Genomic DNA, 19,523 nt, shown 5'->3' with positions numbered 1-19,523 from the left:
AACTGCATTTTTGTGTAAAAAATGTAATTTTTCATTTGCACAGCCCAGTTGTATCAAAATTGGTGAAACGCCTGGGGGTTTGAAATGTACACTATACCCCTAGATGAATTCCCTGAGGGGTGTAGTTTGCAAAATGGGGTCACTTGTGGGGGGGTTCCTAACTTTTAGCATCTTATGGTGCCTAGAAACCTACATGGTTCCTAAAAAATAATCTCATAAAAAGGAGGCTCCAAAATCAAGTAGGTGCTCCTTCTATTATGAAGCCTGTGGTTTGGTCAACGTGCACACTAGGGCCACATATAGGATATTTATGAAAAAGAATTGGGGGAATCAATTTTTAGTCACATTTCTCTAGTAAAATCTACTGTGTTCCTTAGAAAAATGTATTAAAATTGCAAATCTGCAAAAAAAATTAAATTTTGAAATTTCACCTACACTTTGTTTTAATTCCTGTGAAACACCTAAAGGGTTAACAAACTTCCAAAATGCTGTTTTGAATACTGTGAGGGGTGCAGTTTTTGAAATGGCATCATTTATGGGGGTCTCTCACATACAAGTCCCTCAAAGTCACATCAGAACTGAACTGGTCCCTAAAAAAATCAGTGTTTGAAATTTTCTTGACAATTTGAGAATTTGCTATTTAAGCCTCCTAGTGTCCAAAAAAATTAAAAGGAGGCTGAAATAATGATGGAAACATAAAGTAGACATATGGTCTATGTTAGTTATTAACTATTTTGAGTGGTATGATTATTTGTCTCACAAGCAGAAAATGTAACATTTTGAAAATTGCTAAATTTTCCATTTTTTTACGACATTTTGGTATTTTTCACAAAAAAACACAGACTGTATCGACCCAAATTTACCACTAACTTGAAGTACAATGTGTCACGAGAAAACAGTCTCAAAATCACTGGGATAAGTAAAAGCAAAAAAAAGTTATCCCCACTTAAGTGATACATGTCAGATTTGAAAAAAAGGGCTCTGTCAGGAAGGCAAAAACTGGCTGCGTCAGGAAGGGGTTAATATCATATACTTCTTAAGCATTCCCCTATACCCACATAGGTGCAAAAAGTGCATTTTGTGCAGAAATTAAAAACACTCTTTAAAACCTATAGGAACCATTTGATTTCGAAGTCTGTATTAAGACCTTTGGGCATCAAGTTTTTTAGTCTAAAAATCCATTTCATTTCTGCACGTTGAGCATGGCTTCTTCATCCCTGTTCCTCCAGGTATTTTTTATTAATTCTATGGCCATGAAGTTGGTGATTTCACTAACAGAACAGTTGTGCTTCTCCTTGAAATGATTTGATAGGGAATGATTTATTACTCCTTTTTTAATGTTCCGTAGGTGTTCTCCCAGCCTAGTTTTTAATGCCCTACTGGTCCTACCAATATAAATCTGATTACAGCTGCACTCAATCATATAAATTACATTGGTTGTGTGGCATGTCATGAAATGATTTATTTTATATTGTTGTCCGTTTCTCTCGAAGCTTTCATATTTTGTGGTTTTACTTTTTACTTCCCGGCAGGCTTGGCAATTTCCACATCTATAAAAACCTTTACTTCTTATCGGGTTTTTCGGTTCTATTCTTAGAGCACTTTTTGTTAATTTGTTTTTTAACGATGGTGCCTTCCTGTATATGAATTTAGGAGCTAAGGGAAGGGAACTCTTTAATATCGGGTCCTTCAGGAGGAGATGCCAGTGCTTCTTTATGCTGGATTCTAGAGGTTTATGCTGTCCCGTATATTCTGTAATGAAAGAGAATTGTACATCTTGTTTTTCATTTCTTTTCGGTTGTTTTTTCTCCTTTACTAGGTGTTCCCTTTCTGTTTTCAAGATTGCCTCTTTCTGATTTTCAATATCCATTTTGTCGTAGCCTTTTTGAATGAATCTGGCACTCATCTCGTCTATTTGTTTTATGCATATCTCCTTTCGACTGCAATTCCGTCTAACTCTTGTGAACTGGCTCTTTGGTATTCCTTTTAACCAGTTTCTATGATGTTCACTCTTAGTGGAAATATAGTTGTTAGCATCTGTTGGTTTATTATAGGTCTTCGTTTCCAACTTATTGTCCTCTATATAAAGAGTTAGGTCGAGGAAATGGATTTCCTGATCACTTATGTTGTAACTTAGTGATATATTACAGTCATTTCTGTTCAGGTTTTCACAAAAATTATCCAAATCTTCCCTAGATCCCTCCCATATAAAAATTACATCATCGATGTAACGGTACCAATGTCTTAAAGAGGTGCCCCAAGTTACGCCACTCCATATGTGGTCTTCTTCCCACTGGGCCATGAATAGATTGGCGTAACTTGGGGCAAATTTTGTGCCCATAGCTGTTCCGACTTGTTGGTTATAATAGTTGTCGTCGAAAAAGAAGTAATTATTTTTCAGAATGAAAGTGATGGCTTCCAAAATAAAATCTTTCTTATTTTTCAAATATTCTGATTTTTCTAATGCTTTTTGGATGGACTCCACACCTTTATCGTGGGGGATATTCGTATATAATGCAGCTACATCTGCTGTAGCCATATACATATTGTTATCCCAAGAGATCTCTTTCAACTTTCTTAGAGTGTCTGTTGTGTCCTTTAAATGCGATCTATTTTTTACCACCAAAGGTTGTAGATGTGAATCCACGTACTCTGATAGGTTGGCTGTTAGACTCCCTACCCCTGAAATTATTGGGCGTCCAGGGGGGTTTTCTTGATTCTTATGGATCTTGAGTAAGATACATATTGTAGGGATTACAGGGTCGACTTTTAGAAACTCAGATTCTTTCTTTGTCAGGGTTCAGTTTTCTTCATATTTTGTAATTAATTTATGTAGATTAGTTTTAATTTTATTGGTTGGGTCTGTTTTAAGGACACAACAGACACTCTAAGAAAGTTGAAAGAGATCTCTTGGGATAACAATATGTATATGGCTACAGCAGATGTAGCTGCATTATATACTAATATCCCCCACGATAAAGGTGTGGAGTCCATCCAAAAAGCATTAGAAAAATCAGAATATTCGAAAAATAAGAAAGATTTTGTTTTGGAAGCCATCACTTTCATTCTGAAAAATAATTACTTCTTTTTCGACGACAACTATTATAACCAACAAGTCGGAACAGCTATGGGCACAAAATTTGCCCCAAGTTACGCCAATCTATTCATGGCCCAGTGGGAAGAAGACCACATATGGAGTGGCGTAACTTGGGGCACCTCTTTAAGACATTGGTACTGTTACATCGATGATGTAATTTTTATATGGGAGGGATCTAGGGAAGATTTGGATAATTTTTGTGAAAACCTGAACAGAAATGACTGTAATATATCACTAAGTTACAACATAAGTGATCAGGAAATCCATTTCCTCGACCTAACTCTTTATATAGAGGACAATAAGTTGGAAACGAAGACCTATAATAAACCAACAGATGCTAACAACTATATTTCCACTAAGAGTGAACATCATAGAAACTGGTTAAAAGGAATACCAAAGAGCCAGTTCACAAGAGTTAGACGGAATTGCAGTCGAAAGGAGATATGCATAAAACAAATAGACGAGATGAGTGCCAGATTCATTCAAAAAGGCTACGACAAAATGGATATTGAAAATCAGAAAGAGGCAATCTTGAAAACAGAAAGGGAACACCTAGTAAAGGAGAAAAAACAACCGAAAAGAAATGAAAAACAAGATGTACAATTCTCTTTCATTACAGAATATACGGGACAGCATAAACCTCTAGAATCCAGCATAAAGAAGCACTGGCATCTCCTCCTGAAGGACCCGATATTAAAGAGTTCCCTTCCCTTAGCTCCTAAATTCATATACAGGAAGGCACCATCGTTAAAAAACAAATTAACAAAAAGTGCTCTAAGAATAGAACCGAAAAACCCGATAAGAAGTAAAGGTTTTTATAGATGTGGAAATTGCCAAGCCTGCCGGGAAGTAAAAAGTAAAACCACAAAATATGAAAGCTTCGAGAGAAATGGACAACAATATAAAATAAATCATTTCATGAAATGCCACACAACCAATGTAATTTATATGATTGAGTGCAGCTGTAATCAGATTTATATTGGTAGGACCAGTAGGGCATTAAAAACTAGGCTGGGAGAACACCTACGGAACATTAAAAAAGGAGTAATAAATCATTCCCTATCAAATCATTTCAAGGAGAAGCACAACTTTTCTGTTAGTGAAATCACCAACTTCATGGCCATAGAATTAATAAAAAATACCTGGAGGAACAGGGATGAAGAAGCCGTGCAGAAATGAAATGGATTTTTAGACTAAAAAACTTGATGCCCAAAGGTCTTAATACAGACTTCGAAATCAAATGGTTCCTATAGGTTTTAAAGAGTGTTTTTAATTTCTGCACAAAATGCACTTTTTGCACCTATGTGGGTATAGGGGAATGCTTAAGAATTATATGATATTAATACAGATATATCCTCTGTTTCAGGAAATTTGAACTCAATGCATAGCATTTCCACAGACAAAAATGGTGCATCTGGTCTAAATAAAGGACAATATAGTATGGAAACATATCCAAGTGAATAAGAATCAAACCTTTTTTTACCTATGTTTTAATGCAGGGGTGGGGAACCTCCGGCCCGCGGGCCGGATACGGCCCCCGCACCCAGTATGTCCGGCCCGCCCGCCTGCCTATATTACAGCCGCCCGCCTATATTAAAGAAGTATCATCCGCCCGGCCGCCTATATTTCATACCAGCCGCCGGGGATGGCTGCTGCTGCTGCCGCCGGGGAGATGTGCATAAGACGCGCCAGCCAATCACTGCCGGCGCATCCCCTCCACAGCCACTGTGATTGGCGGGTGCATCTTCTACACATCTCCCCGGCGGCAGCAGCAGCAGCCATCCCCGGCGCCTGGTATGTAATACAGGAGGGAGGGCGGGCGGATGATAATACATCAGTAATATAGGCGGGCGGGCGGCTGATTAATCAGTAATATAGCCGGGCGGGTGGCGGGGAAGATGTGCGCCCGCCAATGCTGCTTCTCTCACCCTCCCTTCCCCAGTGACTGACACATCCAGGGGGTGTCATTTACCCCTGGATTCACCCCCAAACAGGTTAATGTGATTATGTCTGATTCTCATAATCAGACATAATCACATTAACCTGTTTGGGGGTGACACCCTCCCTTCCTCCACACTGTCACTTTTTATGGTGTCTCTGCCCACATGTATATGCCACTGCCTGTGTGTATAATGCCCACATGTATATGCCGCTGCCCTGTGTATAATGCCCACATGTATATGCCGCTGCCAGTGTGTATAAGCCCACATGTATATGTCGCTGCCCGTGTGTAAAATGCCCACATGTATATGCCACTGCCCGTGTGTATAAGCCCACATGTATTTGCCACTGCCCTGTGTATAATGCCAACATGTATATGCCGCTGCCAGTGTGTATAATGCCCACATGTATATGCCGGTGCCCTTGTGTATTTTGCCAACATGTATATGCCGCTGCCCTTGTGTATTATGCCCACATGTATATGCCGCTGCCCTTGTGTATAATGCCCACATGTATATGCCGCTGCCAGTGTGTATAATGCCCACATGTATATGCCGCTGCCCTGTGTATAATGCCCACATGTATATGCCGCTGCCAGTGTGTATAATGCCCTACATGTATATGCCGCTGCCCTGTGTATAATGCCCACATGTATATGCCGCTGCCAGTGTGTATAAGCCCACATGTATATGCCGCTGCCCTGTGTATAATGCCCAGGCGTATATGCCGATAATTGATCATTTTTATATGGCCCCCGAAGGGTTTTCAAATTTTCCAAATGGCCCAAAAAAGGGGCAGACTAGATGGGCCAAGTGGTTCTTATCTGCCGTCAAATTCTACGTCAAATTCTATGTATATGCTGCTGCTCTTGTGTATTATGCCCACATCCACATGTATATGCCGGTGCCGTGTATAATGCCCACATGTATATGCCGGTGCCCTGTGTATAATGCCCACATGTATATGCCGCTGCCAGTGTGTACAATGCCCACATGTACAGATGGGTCTTTTCCCATCTTGGCAGGGGATGGCGCTGGCGTCGCCAGCCGCCATCCCCCGCCAGCGCCATGGCGATGGTGAGAAGGGGACGCGCGCGCGTCCCCTTCCGACGGCGCTTCGATCTGTTCCCCCGGGTCCCCGCCGGCTTCCCGGCGGTAACCCGGGGTCCCCGCCGCCTGCCCGCACCCCCCCTAACCCTGTCCGTCTCCCTGAGGCGGAGACGGACAGGGTTTCCGTCGCGCCAGCGACTGAGACGCGCGTGCGCGTGAGACGCACGTGCGTCTCAGTCTCCTCGCTGGCGAGGCTGCTGGCGGGTCGCCAGCGCGTACGTTCTGGTGACCCGCCAGCAAGGATGGGACCTGCCCCATCTGTATATGCCGCTGCCCTGTGTATAATGCCCACATGTATATGCCGCTGCCAGTGTGTATAAGCCCATATGTATATGCCGCTGCCCTGTGTATAAGCCCACATGTATATGCCGCTGCCCTGTGTATAATGCCCAGGCGTATATGCCGATAATTGATCATTTTTATATGGCCCCCGAAGGGTTTTCAAATTTTCCAAATGGCCCTCGGTAGAAAAAAGGTTCCCCACCCCTGTTTTAATGTATATCAGTAAAGCAATATGTTTTTAATAAGGATGTATTCCGTTTATACACAATAAAAGATGGCGGTGCGTTCCGGGAGAAAATACTACGTTTCAGATAACTGACTAATGAACTTAGAGCTTCAGGAAGAGCCGTGCGTTCCAGAGTCAACAGAGACAGAGTCAATACAGCATAATGACGGTGCCTGTCTTTAAGTCAAAATGTCCGTGCGTTCCACAGGCCGTAGAAGACTAGAATGACGACTTCCGGTTTCCGGCAAAATGGCCGTGCGTTCCATTGATGGAGTTTTCGGTTCAAATGCCGTGATCTCTGTTTTCAGAGACTCTCCATCCCCCACTGTATCCTAAATACATAAATTATGCGGCGGTTTTAATCTGTAACATATGATCGTTGGTTTTTATAATATTATTAGTGCTAAAAATGAATTTTAAATGAATTATGAAATGTGACCCCCCCTAACCCAGAACTAAAAGGAGGGAGGGGTATATATAGAACAGCACAGGGCTCATTACCAGCATACTGTCTGAGAAAGGAACAAGGAAGTTCCGACACGCGTAGCAGAAAGCTGGCATTTTGGGTGTGAGGAATCCAGATTAGTGGACTGAAGAGACGCTTGAAGGCCTGGTTTATCCGGAAGACCAGTGCTCCTTATTTGAGGAAAAGATCTCTCTACAGGCTTTTCTATCTCCAAAATCTGGTAAACCTCCATCCAAACTTGAGACCCACTGATGTGGTCTTTTTATCAGATTTTATTGTATCTTTGAAAATATTTCCTGCATGTTTCATTGTTTTGAATAAATTTGTTGTATTTGCAATATTATACTATTTTTTCGAATTTTCATTGTCTTACATGTCTCCATCTCACTTATATGGAGAGCCTCTGATGAGGTGAAGAAATGTGAGATAAGGAGAGTATATTTTCCACACCTAAATTCACTGAGCGGTGGTGTAAAATATTAAGGTGGTTTGTCTATCCATCTATCACAGTGTATATTGGGAGGGTGTCAGAGCACAAAGTCACTTAACACTATCAAATTTCAAACCGCGGAGCAATTTATCTCTTGGTACAACTATCAGTCATTCATATAGGTTCCTGATCCTATATCTCAAAATATTATGAGGTGCTAGCAATGATCGGATTGGGTTCAGGGTAATTTGAGTAGTGTATGGTTTGGATTGAGATTGGGCATAGTGCCACGCCTGCAGGTACATATAGAATTGGGATCTATGAAGATGAAATATAGTTGCCAGGTCCGCAAAGGGCACAATAGAGCCACCTGGGTCAAAGACATTACATATAGCCGATATACCTTTTTGTTGCCATTCCAACTATAAGGGGTTATCCAGGCCTGGGAGGAAACCTGGATTGCCCCAGAAAGTGGGGTAAAGGGAGCTAGCCGGGTTTCTGCCAAATCATTTGTGTATAGTATCTACATTTTCTAAACTTCTCAGAAAAAAAGATTATCTTTAATATCGCTGAGGATTTTTCTCCGTGGAACATGTAAAAGTCCTGCTGGGGACTATGGATGGAAGAGTGCTTGCTCTAGGTCAGTGGTAGCCAACCCTAGCCCTCGAGAGCTACCAACAGTTCACATTTTCCAGACAACCTAGCTGCTGCACAGCTGCACTCATTAATCACTGACACATTTTCAAAGATACACAGATGGAGCTAATTAGCTCACTTGTGATTCTGTGAGGAGACCTGCAAAACATGCACTGTTGGTAGCTCTCGAGGACTAGGGTTGGCTACCCCAGCTCTAGGTTTTCATTTGTATAGGTCGAACGACGTAGGAGTAACATAAGGAAATAGAGCTGCTTGGGAGAACATTTGAGCCTGGGGGAGACTAAATCCTCCCTCGGACTTGGGAAGGTAGATTGTAGACAATGGCATCCTCGGTTTCTTTGCTGACCAATTACATTTGGATATTATTGTATTGTAACGAGAGAGATTTGTTTTAGAGAGGGAGAGGGGTATCATCTGTAATAGATATGACAATTTGGGGAAAATTACGCTTTTAATGATGGTGACTCTGCCATAGAGCGAGAGAGGGAGTGTTATCCTTCTGTCTAGTAGTTTTGCTATTGTTTGCAAAACAGGTTTAAAGTTGGCCACATAGAAAGAGTCTAAGTGGTGAGGGATCATAATTCCTAAGTATTTAAGTGGAGAAGTACATATCGTAAATTGTTGTAGGGTCGAGAAAGTCTCTGCATAAGATGGGGCCATGCCTGGGGTAATATGTGCGATTTACTGTAGTTGACCTGAAAACCTGAGAATGTACCAAAATGATCTATTATAGTCATGACTGCCGGGACCGAAAGATGGGGTTTTGAGGAGAGAAGCAGGAGAATGTCGCTAGCAAACAAATTCAGTTTGACTTCTACATCTCCCACTTTAATGCCAGTGAAAGACGGTGAATTTCTAAGTTTGATGGCCAGGGGTTCCAGTGCAAAAGCAAAATTCTATAGATATAGAATTCTATATCTCAATACAGTGGTTATTTCTTATCACAAAATACAAACACAATTTAACATGTGGACAGTGGCCCTAGTAGCCTATGGCCGTTTCACCTAAAAGGCTTTATCGAGGCATCCTAAGTACACCATTAACATAACAGGAGGTACTTGATCTGCGATAACACTCAAATACCCTTGGCCATTCAGATGTTGTTCCACAGGAATCAAAGGACCCATACAATGCCCCAAAAAATCCTCAAACCCTAATATTGCCTCCACCAGCTTGAAGTGTTGTGGCAATGCAGTTGGGGTCCAGGCTTTCGTGCTGTTTTCTCCATAATTGCCACCTGCATGGTGTAATTAAAAACGCAAATCATCGGACCACATGACCCTTTTCCAGTCCTCTACTGTCCAATCCTTGTGCTCCTTTAAAAACTGGAGACGTCTGCTCTTGTTCAAGGCAGACAGTAGAGGCTTTCTAACAGGTCATTGGCTTCCATAGCCTATACGGTGTAATGTGCGGTGAACAGATCATTCAGAGACCTTCACAGTTGCTCCTGACGGTGAGACCCGGTTTTCTGTAAACATTAATAACTGCTGCTCTCGAACACTTCACAGGTGCAGCCGTTTTGCTGATACTGGTTCCGACGGTTCGAGCGCCTACAATCATCCCGCGTTCAAACTCAGTTAAATAATGTTTTTTGGCCATTTCTTCGCAAGCAACACAGTGCGATTGATGCTTCACTTGTCCTGCATTACCTTTTTATATCTATCTCACCCTCTAGCACAGGCATTCCCAACCACGGTCCTCAAGGCACACCAACAGTGCAGGTTTTAGTGATATCCAGGCTTCAGCACAGATGGTTTAATCAGAATCACTCAGGTACTAATTAAGTCACCTGTGCTCAAGCCTGAATATCTACAAAACCTGCACTGTTGGTGTGCCTTGAGGACCGTGGTTGGGAATGCCTGCTCTAGCAGAACCAACATGAAGGTATGGCCGATCTGTGTATGTGTCAAGTGGTCATAATAATTTGGCCACTCAGTGTATGTGTCAACTTTTCAGATACAGACCATTTTTTAAACCAGTAAATATTCTTTTAACCAGCATTTCCCATCCCCTCCTAATCACAGCAATCAGGACCATTCACATGCGGGCAATAGTCACGGAATGTAGCAATACCCTGTTTATTCTGGAAGTTATAGAAACAAGTGACAGATTGTATTTATACTGTAACAACATCACACTGCCTGATTACCATCACTCCGCCCCACTACAGTATGTTAGAGATGGGGTACTGAGCACTGTTTCCCACAACAAACCATTTCTACATAACAAATCAGGGAGATCAGCCTGAGCCCCAGCAGCACTACCCGGAGCTTATATAGAAACGTAACAACACACTCGGTGCGCAGGTAATCACCACATTTCCTTGAATTCATTTCTTCCTTTGCACAGCTGCAATAGCATTTGCAGCCGTGCATATAGGTGGGAATGAACTTGTATGGCAGGTTGTGTACCTGGTCGCTGAGCTCTAAAAACTCACGGCCCAGTGATCAGGTCTGAATTAGGCCCTAAGAACATGGAAATGGCTTCTCACCGGTGTGGGTTCTCACATGTTTAACGAGAACTGACTTCAAGGTAAAACATTTCCCACACTCAGAACATGGAAATGGTTTCTCACCTGTGTGAGTTCTCTCATGTTGGACAAGCTGTGATTTCACGGTAAAAGATTTCCCACACTCAGAACATGGAAATGGTTTCTCACCTGTGTGAATTCTCTCATGTCGGACAAGATGTGATTTCACAGTAAAAGATTTCCCACACTCAGAACATGGAAATGGCTTCTCACCTGTGTGAGTTCTCTCATGTCGGACAAGATGTGATTTTATGGTAAAAGATTTCCCACACTCAGAACATGGAAATGGCTTCTCACCTGTGTGAATTCTCTCATGTTGGACAAGATGTGATTTTATGGTAAAAGATTTCCCACACTCAGAACATGGAAATGGTTTCTCACCTGTGTGAGTTCTCTCATGTCGGACAAGCTGTTGTTTCTTGGTAAAACATTTTCCACACTCAGAACATGGAACTAGCTTCTCACCTGTGTGAATTCTCTCATGTAGGACAAGATTTGATTTCATGGGAAAAGATTTCCCACACTCAGAACATGAAAATGGCTTCTCACCTGTGTGAGTTCTCTCATGTGGGACAAGCTGTGATTTCTGGGCAAAACACTTCCCACACTCAGAACATGAAAATGGCTTCTCACCTGTGTGAGTTCTCACATGTCGGACAAGATGTGATTTCACATTAAAACATTTCCCACATTCTGTACAAGGATATTGATTCTCACCTGTGTGAATTCTCACATGTTTAACAAGATTTGATTTTGTGGTAAAACATTTCCCACATTCTGTACATGGAAAAGGATTCTCACTTTTGTGATTTCTCTGATGTGCAATAAAAGTTGATTTCTGGGTAAAACATTTTCCACACTCAGAACATGGAAACGGCTTCTCACCTGTGTGACTTCTCTGATGTGTAATAAAAACTGACTGATTTATAAAACATGTATCACATTCAGAATAGGTAAACATGTCAGCACCTGTATGAGCTGTTCTATGTGTAGCAGTATCTGAGTTACCAGGAGAACAGTTCTCAGGATTAGAGGTATCAGGTGATGTATCTGCACTGTGAGGCACTGGCTGTATATTTAGGGTAATGGAGGCGTCTTCTGGAGAATCCTGTGTGATGTTATCTTCTGTTTTATAATCTGGAGACAGAATAAGACGTCCCTCCGAGGTATTCCTGCTTCTGTGTCCATCTGCTGGAAATAACATACAGATATAGAGATATCGCTCTTCCCCTTTCCCCTCACCCATTTCATACTATTAGTGAGTACAAGTTATTCCGTTATAAATACTTTCCTACAGTACTAAATATCATGCAGCAAATAATGGGATTTATGTAGATGAGGTAACCCTTATTATATTAGTGCATTGGGAGACACTGAAGTATTGGGAGCCGGCAGTGTAAGAGAACTGTAAGACTGGGTGTCACTATTCTGCCTAACAAAGCCCCTAAAGACAGACTAGGAGACCCAACTACACTCATACTATGCGGGGATTTTTATCTCATATCATCGTATTTGCTGGATAGGTCACCTCCATCGAAACACCCCTCTCCCCTTCCAAAAATAGGTGTTCCTTATGTTATTAAAACACTAAATCTTGTTGATGTTTGGCGTTCACTCCACCCAATTGGAACTGAATACACATGCCTATCCTTGACCCACAAAACGTGGTCAAGAACTGACTATATATTAACAGCTGAAACCTTTTTCCCCTCCATCAAATCTATAAATATCCAACCTCCACTGTTATCTGACCATGGCCTGATATCTATAGTCCTACAATTACCCAACTCATCGACCTCTCCACACGGCTGGAGTTTCCCTTCTCACCTGACCCAGACTCAAGATTTGCGAGATAAATTAACATCCACGTGGCAGGAGCATTGTAAAAATAATTCTAGTGACGGGTTTAAAACCCTATAACATTTTGCCAGGCGGCTAAGGCGGTAATCCGAGGAGAAATGATTGCATACGTCTCCAGACTTAAAAAAAAAGCAAAAAAAAAAAATATTTAGATCTACAACAAAAATTAACAGACACATATCAGGCTTTTAAAACTAATTTGTCTCAAGAGAACCGAGTAAAATACCAGACAGCTGGGGGGCGTGGCTAGCAGCCGAGGACAACGGTCGCATCTCCCGGAGCTCCCGAGCCCAGCAGCCCACGGACTCATTGCGGGGACCCCCACACCCCTTCTGCGGCACCCAAGTCACCCCCCTACCTGAGGGGAAGCCTCCGCTACCACTCCGGTGCCTCTGGTGACTCCCGGGCTGTCTGCACCGCACATCCCAGCCGCGGCCTACTCCGGCTGTGAAGCCGCGGCCTCAATTTCCGGCCGCGGACTCATTGCGGGGACCCCCGCACCCCTTCTGCGGCACCCAAGTCACCCCCCTACCTGAGGGGAAGCCTCCGCCACCACTCTGGTGCCTCTGGTGACTCCCGGGCTGTCAGCGCCGCACATTCCAGCCGCGGCCTACTCCGGCTGTGAAGCCGCGGCCTCAATTTTCGGCCACGAACGGGACCCGCGGCAGCACATCATCTCCTGGCGCGCTGCCAGGCCTACCAGAGCTGGCGATACCGACCGCTGGACGGCGGATCGCCTGATTCAGCAAGGGCACCACACACCACCGGCCCCGGACACAGGACACACTGCCAGGCTGGCCAGAGCCAAGGGACCCTGCTGCAGCTAGCCATACCCAGGGCATCCCTCCACTCCAGCAGGGAGATCCACTATCCAGGTACCCAAGGGGGTTTAGGGGGCGCACTCTCTCCCCTTAACCAGGGGGAGGCCTACACAGTAACTGACCCCACGGACTGGGGCTCAGCACACCACCCCCAGAGCTCCATAGGGCCTGCGCTCGCCTATACAGCAGCTCCCCCCGGTGGTCATAAAGAGTAATTGCACTCCCCTGCATCCATATCCAACTATACCCCAGTGCCTACTCTGTTTCTGACTGTGACGTGGTTTAAAATGCCCGAGATGTGATTTTTCACACCAACACCCCCCGCACTCCGCCTTCACCTGCACACCTAATGTGACATTTTAGACTGACGCTGAGCCAACGCGGTACCAGTTTCCTCCACTTTACTATCATTGTGACGCTGGACCCTACCTCCCCACCGGTGGGTGTGATGCCATCCAAACGCATTAAAAGCACTTCCAAAGTACCCGTTGTGAGCTTCTTTAAGCAACCCTCTCCAACCCAAGCCACCACGAATAAAACTAAGCCTCCTTCAACACGGAACTCCCCTTCTTCTGCTAACAACCCAAGTCCCTCTGCCGCGACATCAACAGCGACACCAGAGATGGCGCTCCGCTGACGGTCGGTACTATGAAACAGCTCCTCGCTTCATTCAAATCGGAGGTCTCACAAGAATTTAAATTGGCCTTACAAAGCTGCCAACATTCTGTGGACGCTCTAGGCCAGCGCACTGATCACCTAGAGAACAAACTAGACGAGGTGGTCAAATCTCACAACGAGCTCATCCAACTCCATGACGACCTCCAACTGGAAGTTACAGCTCTCCGCAGTAAGGTCGGAGATCTGAAAGATAGGTCCAGAAGGAACAATTTGAAAATTAGAGGAATCCCAGAATCAGTGTCAAATTCCGACCTGACGCAATTTGTTACGGATGTCTTCATGAAACTACTCCCTACAGTCCAACTCACTGACTTCCTCTTGGATCGGATTCACCGTCTCCCCAAAGGGAGAGCGGCTCCAAAAGATGCACCCAGAGACACCCTAATGCGTCTTCACTATTACCACATTAAAGAAAGAATCCTTCAAGCGGCAAGAACAGAGGACAACAAGGAGTCTAAACTAGGCGAACTTCAGATATTTGGGGATCTGTCTGCCGCAACTTTGACACTAAGACGCTCCTTCAATGTGGTCACCAGAACCCTATGGCAGGCAAATATACCATACCGCTGGGGCTACCCCACTCGTCTGATTATCAGACGGGATGGCCACACCACGATCATCTCCACCCCTGCCGAGGGCTCCCAGTTGCTGTCCTCATGGAACCTGAACATGACTTCTGATGGCCCCTCGACTACACCCAAACTGATCCAGGACTGGTCAATAGTGGACAACACGGCATGAGTGGTAACATTCCTGAACCGCCTAAGTTTCTTTTCTCCAATGTTAGACCATTGCATAGTAGACACCTAAATTGCGGACTATGATCTCAGGCTTGGCACTCTGGGTGTCCTTGCATAGGAGTCTAAGTAGCAGAAGTGTTGGACGTAAATGTTATCACTAAACTTTAGAATGTTTTCAAGTTTATACCAGTTTCTGGTCTAGTCCTGGTTTTTAGCACAAGCCCTTTGGTTAAGTTACTCTAGTGCCTACAAGTTAGAGCCCAGTTTTATACCTTACTGTTTTACCCACCTTGCTCATAGCTTCTTTCTTAGCTTTGAATTAATTGGGTGGAACTGGGAATGTTTACAAATTAGAGGTGTATTACCTAAATACCTATAACATCATGCGGAGTGCGGGTGGTGAACCCCGCTGCTGCTTCCCCCCCCAATGTGTCACCGCTCTTGGTGGCCCAAAGCCGCTCCTATAAGGTGCGCAACTTTTTTCCCTCCCTTTCTTTTGTTTTCGTTATCCCTCCTTATTGCCCTGTCATTTTTACTGCCCATTTCAGCACCCCACTCCTCCATAGAGGCTATCACAAGGAGATATACTGAAATTAACACCACAATTACCTCCTCTCCAAGATCCTATACTTATGTGTCTGCTTCACTGTTAAACAGCTGGGCTCTATTGAAAAGCACCATACCCGTGACTCCTAATGGTTAATGTAATTTCGCTGAATGTCAAAGGCTTAAACTCGCCAAACAAACGTAAGTTGGCCCTCTCCCATTTTGCTAAGTTAAAGGCCCATATTGTTGCCCTACAAGAAACCCATTTTAAAGCTTCTTCCCCTCCCAGATTATTTAACTACAAATTCCCAACATGCTATATGTCCAATGGTCCGGCTAAAAAAGCTGGGGTCGCTATTTTACTCTCCAGTTCCTGCAACTTTACGGTGACTAAACAGCTTACAGACGATGAAGGCAGATATTTAATTCTGGTGGGGAAACTTGACGATAAACCGGTCACTCTAGCCACGCTTTATGCCCCCAACTCTAAACAGATCCCCTTCATTCGGAAATTCTTTAATGTCCTGCAATCCTGTTTAGTGGGCCAACTACTTATCTTGGGGGACTTTAATATGGTAGTGGATTCAAGTGTAGATAAACTATCCAAGCGTCGCCCTACAAAAGCCCTCCCTAAATGTGACTACTCCACAGCCTTTCGACGTGTTATACATGAATATGAAATATACGATGTCTGGAGAGCCAGGCATCCTAAAGATAGAGATTTTACATTCTACTCCCCAGTACATGGATCACTCTCCAGAATCGATTTAGCTTTCTCGGATAAGTGGACCATACAACAAATAGGAAAGGCGTCTATCCTGCCAATCGCCTGGTCTGACCATTCCGCCCTGATTCTGGTCTGGGACCCCTGCTCCTTTAGAACCCCCCCGACCCCCTGGCGCCTAGGGGAGCATCTTCTATCTAACCCCGCAGCCAGAGATATAATTACACAAACGCTCAATACATATCTAGATACTAATAACCCAACAGACACCTCTGTATTTACACATTGGTGCGCCTTAAAGGCAGTGACTCGGGGGGCCGCAATAAAAGCGGCTGCTCAGTTGCGCAAACAAAGAGAAGCCCGCCAAAAGGAAGTAGAAAGTAGGCTTTCAGATCTGGAAAAAAAGCTTAAATCTTCCCCCACAAATAAAACAATATATCGTGAACTCCTCAAAGTCAGAGAGGAATGGAATATCCTCGCCCTGACGGAAGTTCATAGAAACTTATTCCGTTTAAAACAGAAGTACTATATCCAGGGTGACAGGGCGGGTAGACTTTTAGCAAGAAAATTGAGGGCAAAGACAGCGAGGGATCGCGTGAAATTGGTGGCCAACTCTAAAGGGGTAAAGGTATCCGACCCAGCGGAGATAGCCTCAGCCTTTGCCAATTATTACTCCTCTCTATACAACCTAAAAGATGACGCCACTACCCCTCAACCTACAACTGCGGACATAGACTCCTTTCTAGGGAAGCTATCTCTTCCACGCCTAGAACGGTCGGACATCCACAAGCTGGCTCTCCCTTGGTCAGAGAAAGAAATTCAGCAGGCCATTAAATCCCTACCACTAAACAAGTCCCCGGGCCCAGATGGTTTTATTAACAAATTTTACATTTGCTTCCAAGAGGTCTTGTCCCCTATCCTACTCTCGGTCTTTAACGAGGCCTCTGTGGCTGGCTCATTCCCCGCAGAAATGTTGGAAGCTAGAATTGCTGCATTCCCTAAACAGGGGAAGAACCCAGCTCTGGTTTCTAACTACAGGCCGATAGCCCTCTTGAACACAGATGTCAAGATCTATGCCAAAATGATAGCTAATAGGCTTAACCCCCTACTCCCCTCACTGGTCTCACGGGACCAGGTTGGATTTGTCCAGGGCCGTCAGTCCCCAGACAACACCAGGAGACTGGTCAATGTGTTAGATGCCTTTTCTGGGTCCTCGGGACCACTTTTGCTGCTCTCCCTGGACGCAGAGAAGGCCTTTGATAGGCTGCACTGGGGCTATCTTACTGCAGTCCTGGGGAAATTCGGTATAGAAGGGCGGGCCCTTTCCTCAATTTCAGCCTTATATTCCAACCCCACCGCTAGAGTATTTGTGAACGGCATACTTTCCACCCCATTTCAGATTACGAACGGTACCCGCCAAGGGTGCCCGTTATCCCCCCTGGTTTTCGCTTTGGCGATAGAGCCTCTCGCGGAAGCTATCCGATCTAATATAATGATCCAAGGCCCCACCATTTTCAATGTGGAGCATAAAATTAGTCTCTTCGCTGACGATGTCTTACTTACACTAGTAAACCCGGACGTCTCACTAAAACATCTACACACGACTTTAGCAGAATACTCGGTGGTCTCATACTATAAATTAAATACCTCTAAAACTGAGGCTTTGCCGATACAATTTCCCGCAAATCTCCTACGAACCTTGAAATCCTTGTATGACTACTCTTGGCAAGATAGAAGCCTTAAGTACCTCGGAATTCAGCTCACTCCGAAAACCTCAGACCTGATATCCACTAATTACCTCCCCCTTTTACGTAAAATCTCCCTAATGCTTTCTGACTGGACGATGCATCACATATCATGGGCAGGTCGCATTGCCTCATTGAAAATGATGGTCCTTCCAAAAATACTATACTTATTCCGCACGATCCCTATTCTCCTCCCCAAAGCCTTGATTTCTAAATTTAATACGGTCCTTATAAAATATGTTTGGAGGGGGAAAAAGCCAAGGTTGGCTCGCTCTACAATGTCGCTCCCAAAATCCAAGGGAGGCCTGGCATTTCCAGACTTGCGCCTATACCAACTGGCATGCATCCTCTCACCCCTTAGTGCTTGGTTTGTAGAAAACGACCCCAAACCATGGGTCCGATTGGAAACGGGTCTAGTGTACCCTCTCCCCTTAGCTGACGTCCTCTGGCTTCCAGAACCAGAAGGTCATCAGTATATAACTCAATCGGTGGTGGTCCACTCGGCACGCAGGGCATGGCTGGAACTAGCTGCAAAAATAGGCAAAACCCCCCTCCCATCACTCAACCTGTCAATGAAGGGTCTAGCGTCCCTGATCCCGGACTTGAATCTAGACGTCTGGGTAGCGGGCGGTTTAACATCCCTTAATGAAGCTACCGAAGATGGCTGCCTTTTGCCATTTAACCAACTCCAATCCCGCTTCTCCTTACCACACAGGGACTTCTATAAATTCTTACAAATCCGCCACTGGCTATTTAGCGTAACACAACCCCCCCATAAAATTGTTGCAACCCCAAGGTTCCTTCGTGACTTACTAGATAGGGCGGACAGTAAAGGCGATGTCAGCAAATGGTATAACACCATTGTAGACCTTCACTCTCCCCAAAAATTGAATGCCTTGGTGAGGTGGGCCAATGACCTCTCCTGCTCGATAACAGACGAAGAATGGCAGGGGGTATTTCATACATGCTTTCAGGTATCCAGATGCATATCGCATGTGGAGCACTTCTATAAGTTGTTACATCGTATGTATCTTACCCCTGCCAGGCTTCACTCTATTTGGCCAACCCACTCAAATTTATGCTGGCGGAACTGCGGCGGTGTGGGTACACTGTATCATACATTCTGGTCCTGTCCTGCCCTTGACCCCCTTTGGTCAGCAGTGTTCACCCTTATATCTGAGGTCCTAGGCTACCGTGTTATCCCTCAACCTAAGCTTGCCTTACTGCATATTTACTATGGTGCTCTATCCCCAGGTGATAAGTACGTAATGGGCCAAATACTGGTATCGACCAGGCTATTGATTGCTCACCACTGGCGTTCCACCCAAGTCCCTACCTTGCCAGAGGTTGAACATGCAGTACATTCTCATTATGAATATGAAACTGCGGGCCTACTCTTCTCTGGCGGCCCGCCCAACCATGCCCTTAGATGGTACCCCTGGAGTGCATATAGATCCCTCCATCCACTGAGATAGTCCAATTAACCAATTAGTCAGCAGTCCTGAGGTAGCTCCCCTGAAACGAGCATGTGCACATCATGTGAGCCTTTAAGATGTTAGCTAACTCCATCATAATTACCTCTTTTTCAAATACCAGGCATATGTATGTATGTGAATGTTAGTATAAGCTTACTACTACACGTCGCTATGTAACATTTTATTTTTTATGTAT

The 19,523-nt window shown here is 44.4% G+C and overlaps 1 protein-coding gene across 3 annotated transcripts in view; it reads right to left on the bottom strand.

Moving 5' to 3' along the window:
• Positions 1 to 10,213: 10,213 nt before the first annotated feature.
• LOC146010081 (uncharacterized) overlaps positions 10,214 to 19,523 on the bottom strand; it is a 101,025-nt gene continuing 91,715 nt past the window's right edge. For 2 of the 3 annotated variants that reach the window (XM_083150978.1, XM_083150977.1), the window contains exon 5: positions 10,214 to 11,929. In XM_083150978.1, the coding sequence (XP_083007104.1) occupies positions 10,674 to 11,929 (1,256 nt within the window). In that variant the 3' untranslated portion in view covers positions 10,214 to 10,673. The remainder of the gene's footprint in view (positions 11,930 to 19,523) is intronic. The other variant, XM_083150979.1, reaches the window with a different exon arrangement.

The sequence above is a fragment of the Crinia signifera genome, chromosome 6, assembly GCF_055691185.1.
Source record: "Crinia signifera chromosome 6, ASM5569118v1, whole genome shotgun sequence".
NCBI lineage: Eukaryota > Metazoa > Chordata > Amphibia > Anura > Myobatrachidae > Crinia > Crinia signifera.
This window is presented reverse-complemented; position numbering and strand designations above follow the sequence as displayed.